The following is an 8,326-nucleotide window of genomic DNA, read 5'->3' as shown; positions in this document are numbered from 1 at the left end:
GACGGAGCAGGCCCTGCTGAACCCTGAGGTCGAGAGCCCGGCAGGCTCGGCCACGTACCGGGAGTTCGTGCATCGCGGCTACCTGAACCTCATGGGGGCCAGTCAGCACTCGCTGCGGGCGCTCAGCTGGCGCCGCCTCTACCTCAGCCGGGCCAAGCTCAAGGCCTCCAGCCGCACGTCCGCCTTGCTGTCGGGCTTCGCCATGGTGAGGGGCACAGAGTGGGGGCACGGGGTCTGGCGTTGTGAACGGGACTGGAGAAGGCAGAAGAAAGGGAAAAACGGGTTCTTAGGAGGGTAGATAGCTGGGAATTTTAGCTCGGTAGCACCACGCCCGCCTTGCAAGCGTAAGGTCCTGAGTTCGATTCCCCGGTGCCTCAAAACAAAAAGTGAATGGAGCAAAGGGGCCCAAGGGACTGAAGAAGGCCTTGGGGAGAGGTGTAAGCAGAACCCCGGGAACATACACTGGATCATAGGAAGATTAATCCCAAAGGTGTGGGGAAAGGCGGTAAATCCCGGCAGAAATGGTTACTAAGTCCTGAGAGTTTCAAAGGGAAATCAGCTGGGTGAGGACGCTATCCACAGAACCAGAGGCTTAAGGAGAATAAACTGCAGGAAAGGGTCACTGAACTGGGCAGAGACGATGCCGTGGGGAGGGAAGCTGATGACTGATACTCCATCTGATAAGCTGCAGATGTGGGAGGATGACAGCCACTAACGGTCCCTGCATGGCCTCACGAAGTTAGTACAGATGAAGGTCTGGGGTGCAGAACCAACAGATGTTAAGTCCAGGCTTTATAACGCAAGTGGCTGGCAGTGTGACCTGGGGATGGGCCTCCACTCCCTCACTGGCCGATCACGTAGGTAGCGTGCATCTGCAGTCTGTCAAGCACCCACCAAGCATGAGCTGTGACTCTCCTCAGGAACCCTAGGTCCAGGCATGTCAGAGCAAGACCCACATACCTGGTGTGGCTCCAATCAACATGCCAGTTGGACAGGTGTGAAAACTGAGGCTCTGTCAAGGATCCTTAGCAGGTGAGGGTATAGAATGAAACCCTGTTAGTCCAGGGTAGTGATGGCAAACTCTTGAGAGCTTTCAATGATACAGCTCTCTACGTCACACGTGCCCTAGACTCACCACCACTACTGTCTAGGGTTGTCCTTCTGTCATCACAGGGAGGTCCTTTAGGAATGTGCTCCTGTGTGGGTGAATATCAGACAGCTGAAGTGGGAGTCGTAGTACTAGGTTATTTGGGTTAGTCCCTGCTCCTTGTGCCACAACCTTTGTATCTGACAGGCGTGACAGAGAAAGTCTGAAACAGGGTCATCCTAGATCAGTGGTGGTGAACCTATGGGACACGTGCTGTAGCGGCAGGCTGTTTGTATCATTGAAAGCCCTAAAAGGTTTGCTCTCACTGCCCTAGAGCTATGTGTTCTGTGGGGGTTAGAACTACAACAGGATATCTTGGGACTGGGAGTTGGTTCTCGTCCATCTGTATAGACCATACAGGAAACGGAAGCTCCACGGTCCAGTGTGCAGCCTAGAGGACGGTCCAGTCGGCTAGAGAACTTGCAGGATGTCAAGGCCGTATCTGCAGGACTGAGGCTGAATGTGTAGGTTCTGAAGGCAGGACTGACCCCAGTGGGTAGGGGTAACAAGGCTGGGGCAGGCCCTGGGAGAGACCAGGACTGAGAACCTTGGCCTAGATCCTTTTTCTGGAAAACTCCTGCTGACATCCACCATGGCCCAATTTCCCAAAATATTCAGCTTTGTCTTCCTACCATTTCCTGCCAAGCTCAGTACCTCACTTCTCCTCTCAGCCCCAGCCCCAGAGCAATCCCATGGATTCTGTAAGAACCGGAGAAGGAGAAAGAGCTAGACTCTCAAACTCAGGTGGCCTGAATTAAAATAGCACCACACAACTATGTTCAGCTGTCACTAAAGACCAGGGGCTGTGCTCGGAGATATGTGCATCATCTCTCTGTTGCCCTATGAAATAAGTATCAGTACAGTGGCCAGGTAAGTCAGAGGTGTTAAGATACCTGCCCAAGGTCCAATAGTAAATAAGAGGCAGGATTTGTATTTAAGCATTGTGGCTCTAGAGTCCAAATTTATACATGCTTAGAACAAAGTTATCGATTCAAATGTTTTCAAAGGCCAGGCAGGTCATATGAATGCCAGGTTGGCTGAGTAAGGACTCGAGCAAAAGACCCCATGACCTATCTGAAGGAAAGGACCATGAGTCCACTCTTTTTTCTTTTTTTTGGGGGGTGGTGGTGGTGGTGGTGGTGGTTGAAATAGGGTCTTGTTATATAGCCCAGGCTGGCCTCAAACATGCCAATCTCCTGCCTCAGCCTCCTGAGTACTGGGATTACTGGCATGTACCACCAGTTCTTGAGTTTTAAAAATTTGGCAGTTCGTGATCCAAGTGCACTGTGGCAGTGCTGTTCGCTCAGGACCCAACTCCGGAGCCCTTTGGTGTGTGCCCTGTCTTGTAGAATCCTTTGACGTTACCCACACACAGGCCTTCCTATCTCATCCTTCAAAAGATTGTCTTCCAAAGCACTGTTGAACACTGAGGATTCTGTTATCGATATGAATGTTTATGAGTTGTATTTTTTTTTAGTCCCTGGAATTAAACTCAGGACCTTGTACTTGCCAGGCAGGTGTGGCGCCACTGAGCTAAATCTCTGGCCCTAATGCGTTGTATTTTAAATATCAAAGGCTGTTAAATAAAGAGAATATTGCTTTTTTAAAAAGAAAGTTGGCAATTTTTCTGGGCATGGTGGTGCATACCTGTAACAACAGCACTTGGGAGGCTGAGGCAGGAAGATTGCCATGAGTTCAAGGCCAGCCTGGACTACATAATGAGACCCTGTCTCAAAAAACAAAAAGCCACCAGGCATGGTGGTGCACGCCTGTAATCCCAGCACTTGGGAGGCTGAGGCAGGAGGATCAGGGTCGCTGTGAGTTCGAGACCAGTTTGGGCTACATAGTGAGTTCCAGGTCAGTCTCGACTACATAGTGAGACCCTGTCTCAAAAAAAAAAAAAAAACCCACAAAAAAGTTGGCAGTTTGTTCAGTTTTTTTAAAAGTGCATTATATGAGCAAAACATATCTGCTAGCTGGCTTTGGTTCATGATGTGCCAATTTTCAAATTTGCCTTGGATTTTAGCATCAAGTGTAATAAACCAACAAACAGTCCTACCATATTATCAGCACTATTTGTAGCACTCAGTGTGTATTATCTCATTTAATTTTTCCAACAACCACATAATGCGGATAGGTGCTATTTTTAATCCCCATTTTCCAGATAGAAAATTGAAGCAAGGCTGGGGATTTAGCTCAGCGGTTCCGTGGCCTGCCTTGCAAGCTCAAGGACCCGAGTTCAATCCCTGGTACAAAAAAAAAAAAAAAAAAAAATTGAGGCACAGGGAGAACTAAGTCACTTGCTCAAGATTACACAGCTGGGGTTGGGGATATAGCTCAGTGGTAGATTATGGTTCAGTCTAAACCACACACCCATGAAAAGACAGTTTACTAGGTGTGGTGATGTACACCTGTAATTCCAGCTACTCAGGAGGCTGAGACAGGAAGACTTCATAGCCATCCTGGGCAATGTGACAAGAGCCCATCTCAAAACAAACGAACAAAACCCCCTGAAGTTTGTAGAGCTGAGAATAAACCTAGGAAGCCCAGAGTTTATGCTCTTTATGTTAATAAAAAGTAAAACTGTCAGAAATGTCAGCTAGTCTGTGTGTGTGTGTGTGTGTGTTTATGTTATTGACGATTGAACCCAAGGGCTTTACACTGAACTACATCCCCAGTTCTCTTTATTTTGAGACATGGTCTCACTAAGTTGCCTAGACTGGGCTCGGAATTGCCATTCTCCAGCCTCAGTCTCCCCAATGCTGAGATTAAGAGCATGTGCCACCATGCTCTGCTTGTGTGTATGCGTTTGTTTTAGCTTTTTGAAACAGGGCTTTTCTGTGTTGTCCAGACTGGCTTCAAACTTTAGATCCTCCTGCCTCAGCATCTGAGGGCTGGGATTGTAGGTCCCACCATGGTGTTCCACCATGGCCAGTAGCCCTCTTGGTAGCTAGGTGGGGAAACCGTGACCCTGGACAGGACAGAGCCTTTTAAGCCTGAGTGCTTTCCTTCTGCCAAGTAGAGATTGTTCTAGAGATATGTGTGGTATGTCCTCACAGGCAACAAAACAAAAGACACCATCCTCTGTTGTGAAGGCCAAGGCACTCAACCTGTTCCCTCTTGTGCCCACAGGTGGCCATGGTGGAGGTACAGCTGGAGAACAACCATGAGTACCCACCAGGCCTGCTGGTAGCCTTTAGTGCCTGCACCACTGTGCTAGTGGCTGTACACCTGTTTGCACTCATGGTCTCCACATGTCTACTGCCCCACATTGAAGCTGTGAGCAACATCCACAACCTCAACTCTGTCCACCAGTCACCACACCAACGACTCCACCGCTATGTGGAACTGGCCTGGGGCTTCTCCACTGCCTTGGGCACATTTCTCTTCTTGGCTGAAGTTGTCCTGGTGGGCTGGGTCAAATTTGTGCCCATTGGGGCCCAGGTGCCTGGGACTCTGTCCCCAGTGGCTGTCTCCCTTGGTCCAGCTTCCAGCCTCCCACCATCCTCTGCTTCTGTAGCCCTATCACAGGCTGAGCTTTCTGAGGCTTGCCCACCCCGTCAAGAGTGTGGTAGTGAGGAGACCCATGGGCCAGGCTGGCAAGCAGCAATGGCCTCCACAGCAATCATGGTACCTGTAGGACTGGTGTTTGTGGCCTTCGCCCTGCATTTCTACCGCTCCTTGGTCACCCACAAGACAGACCGCCACAAGCAGGAGCTAGAAGAGCTGAGTCGCCTGCAGGGGGAGCTGCAGGCTGTGTGAGACGGCTGTTAATTTCTACAGCCAGCACTGCCTCCCTCGGGTCTGCAAGAGGCCCTAGGGACCTGCAGACCTCATTTACTATCCCTGGCTGGAGCCACTTCCTGTACCCACTCTCAGGTAGAGACCAGATTCCTGCCCACAGGGTCCCACATTTCCTGTCTGTTCCAAGGGTTTTGCAAGCTCTACACTGCACTTGGGCTGGGAGACGATGGAACTTCCTCAGTCCAAGGATGCCTGGGTACATGGAAGGAAGGCAGAGGAGCCTCTGTGGGATCTCTGGTGCTGACCCTCAGCTGCTTGTCCCTTCATGGGATGTGAAGGTTAGAAAGTTACATGCCCACACAGCCCCTGAATGCTGTCAATCCTTGTCATATTTGAGTAAAATCTATTTCATGGTTCGCATTTTGGGGCAAGTTTTTCCCCATTCCCAAATTTTGACGGGTTCCATATTCTTGCTTTGGTTGCTGTGGGCATTTGAGTGTTTCCACACTAGGCACAGACCCAGCCTTTTCCAGAAGAAGCCTTACTGTTTTGAGAGATTCAAGCCAACTCCTCACTGTGGCCATATGTAGAAAGGGCAGTGCCTGTACCACTTTCCTAGGCTGACACACATTTATATCATAGTGGGCCCAGGCTGGGGGTGTGGGGTAGTCTTTGAAGACTGAGGATCTGTGTGCATGGCCTGACTCCTTAGGGCTTGGGGAGGATGTTTAAAGGAGAAGATCCAGTTCCTAGCCCTTAGAATGCAGAACTCTTCTGACACTGAATTTTTGATGCACCTTGTTTTGTATAATAAATTGTATTTCACAGATGTTCCTGTGGTTGTGAATGGGGTTGGTGGGGGGAGGCCTTCTTGGGTAAGGTCACTTTTCTGTGGTGCTAAGGATTGAAACTATGGCCTTTGCACTGTGCTACATCCCCAGCCCTTCTTAATTTTTGAGATGGGACATCATCAATACTAAGTTGCCTGCGGTGGGCTTGAAGTTAAGATCTTCCTGCCTCAGCCTGCCAGTGTAGTAAGGTTGCAGACTTTATCACACCTGGAAAGTTTTATTCCTGTGTGTGATACTGAGGATCAAACTCAGGACCTTGTGCTTGTGAGGCAGGTGCAGCAGCACTGAGCTAAATCCCCAGCCTGGAAAGTTTTATTTCTAAGAGCCAGGTGGAGGAAAGTGCACCTGGTGGGGAGTGGGTTCCAGGTATGACCCCATTAGGTGCTGACAAGGGCCCATAGCTTCTGAATATGGAAACAAGTTATGTCAAGGCTATGGGCTTTTGAACTTTTTTGTTTGGAGACAAGTGTTTCACTAAATTACCAAGGTTGTTCTCCAACTCATGATTCTCTTGCTCTTGAGCTCATGGTCTGTTTTCTTCCATTAGGGATTTCCCGTAAGTTTCTTTTATTTTTGAGACAGGGTGTTACTATGTAGTTGAGGCTGTCCTTGAATTGTTACCCAGACTGGCCTCCAACTTGCAGTGATTCTCCTGCCTTAGCCTCCCCAGTGCTGGGATCACAGGTGTGCGCCACCATGTCTGACTAAATTTCTTTCTTCAGACTGTGTCTTAGGGCGTTTCATAGTTTTCTCATCTAACCCTCACAACCATCTCAAGTGACAAGTCTTGCCCTGTGCACGCCTGTAATCCCAGCACTCGGGAGGCTGAGGCAAAAGGACCACTGTGAGTTCAAGACAAGCCTGGGCTACATAGTTCCAGGTCAGCCTCAACTACATAGTGAGATCCTGTCTCAAAAAAAAAAAAAAAAAAAAAAAAAAAAAAAAAAAAAAAAGAAGATCAAGTGACAAGTCTTTATCACTTCTATTTCAGAGATAAGGAAACCAAGACCCAGGAAGGCTGATGAGCATTCCAAAAGCCATTAGCTAATCAGTGACATTTCCTTCATAATTTTCAAGAGCCCTAATCCTGTCACCTGTTCTTGTGAATTTTTGAAAACCAGGCTCCAAGGGCCTTTGCTGCGCTGTTCTGGTGTCTTCCATAAGTACTGTGCAACTGGAATTACCATTCATTTTTAGAGAAAGAATCTTAAATTTAGAGTGGTCAATGGTTTGCCCAAGGTCATATAGCGAGGGACGGGCCGAGGTTCCGGTGAAAATCGTTTCTGCAGAGGCTTAGGGTTTTAGGGTGCCTATGGTCATACCGGCTTCCGCTGCAGGGGGACTTCAGCCCCAGGGGGCAAGATCCTGTCTGCAGGTTATAGTGAGACCCAGCGAAGAGAGCCAGACCTGAAATCATGATGCGGGGATTCCTGTTGGGCCTCCCTTTCTGGTACCAAGGATCGAACTCAGGACCTTGCGCTTACGAGGCAGGCACGGTGCCGCTGAGCTACATCCCTGGCAAGGACCTTCCTTCTTTACAGGTCCCACTTAAACTTGTCAGAGAACCCTGAGACGACCTCAGGTTGAACCACCAGCGGCGGGCTGGACATGGCAAAATGTGGCACTTTTACAATCTTGTCTCCTTTTATCTGTCAAATGAATAATTTTTAAAAAGGTTCAAACGAAATAACGGGAAGGAAACGCTCCCTCCCATATGCAAGAGGCCTAGCAACTGCCTGCATCATCGCTACGGTACTGGGGGAAGCTTTCAGCCTGAAGAACACCCGTCCCAGTCGCCGGAGTTTCGAGGGTCAGACAGGAAGCGCCTCACACAGCCCGGATCCGCGCTGTGGCCACGCCCCTTCCCGCGCGGCGCTGCGGCCCCGCCTACAGCGAGATCGGCAGATTCGCCAGCTCGGATCCTCAGGGTTATTCGAACACTTCTTGGGAGAGATTTCTCGTCTGGATTCTAAGAGGACTTTTGGGCTCTAGTTATTTCCTTCTGGAGCGGAAGTAGGCTGTCCCGAGTTGTTCTAGTAAGCGGATCCAGAAAGGTGGCCGAATCTGCCATCTCTGGCAGGGCTTGGTTGACCGGGAATTATTTTTTTGATTCCACTAAGGCAGGTGAAGGAAGCAAGCAGCTGCAGGCAGAGACAATGACGAATCTGTAGCCTCTTGGACCTTTGGCCGCGCAAGGAAGACAGGCGAAGGAGTGCGCAGCCTATTAACCAGCTCGCCCCGCCCGCCTGACGAATCTGCGTCTACTCAACTCGCCGCTCGCGATCCGAGCCCGGGCCGGCCTCCTCCCCGCCGCCCCGCCCCCTTCCCTCAGGACTGGTCGCAGCTTTCGTCGCCGCCGATTCGTCAACAACCCCAGACGGGACCAGCCAGCTACCAGTGGCGAAGCCTACTCTCCAGGGAATGCGGCCAATCTCCAGGTTCCCTAGGCCGCAACTCCAGAGCCTCCCGAGGCATCGGCCGAGGCAAGGCCGCTATCCTCGGCTCCGTGGATCTCCCTGCAGGGCGCGTGGCGAAAGTGCGAATGCAGACGCTGTGCCCGCTGGACCTCGCGCAGGTGGCGGTG

General features: G+C 50.4%; 3 protein-coding genes across 8 annotated transcripts in view; all 3 read left to right on the top strand.

Moving 5' to 3' along the window:
- Fbxl19 (F-box and leucine rich repeat protein 19) overlaps window positions 1-4,360 on the top strand; it is a 22,823-nt gene extending 18,463 nt beyond the window's left edge. For all 6 annotated transcript variants that reach the window (XM_010617432.3, XM_010617430.3, XM_010617429.3 and 3 more), the window contains one exon: window positions 4,280-4,360. The gene's annotated coding sequence lies outside the window, so the exon portion shown is untranslated. The remainder of the gene's footprint in view (window positions 1-4,279) is intronic.
- Orai3 (ORAI calcium release-activated calcium modulator 3) lies at window positions 2-5,736 on the top strand (the record flags this gene model as incomplete). Its single annotated transcript, XM_010617427.2, has 2 exons — window positions 2-205; window positions 4,280-5,736. Coding segments are annotated over 2 exons (834 nt in total), but the record flags the coding sequence as incomplete, so codon positions are not given.
- Window positions 5,737-7,648: 1,912 nt separating this feature from the next.
- Setd1a (SET domain containing 1A, histone lysine methyltransferase) overlaps window positions 7,649-8,326 on the top strand; it is a 25,597-nt gene continuing 24,919 nt past the window's right edge. Inside the window, exon 1 of the mRNA XM_033758721.1 lies at window positions 7,649-8,225. The gene's annotated coding sequence lies outside the window, so the exon portion shown is untranslated. The remainder of the gene's footprint in view (window positions 8,226-8,326) is intronic.

The sequence above is a fragment of the Fukomys damarensis genome, unplaced genomic scaffold (genome assembly GCF_012274545.1).
Source record: "Fukomys damarensis isolate Sample0158 unplaced genomic scaffold, DMR_v1.0_HiC HiC_scaffold_34, whole genome shotgun sequence".
Taxonomy (NCBI): Eukaryota; Metazoa; Chordata; class Mammalia; order Rodentia; family Bathyergidae; genus Fukomys; species Fukomys damarensis.
The sequence above is the reverse complement of the archived record's forward strand: the minus strand, read 5'-3'. Positions and strand labels throughout refer to the sequence as shown.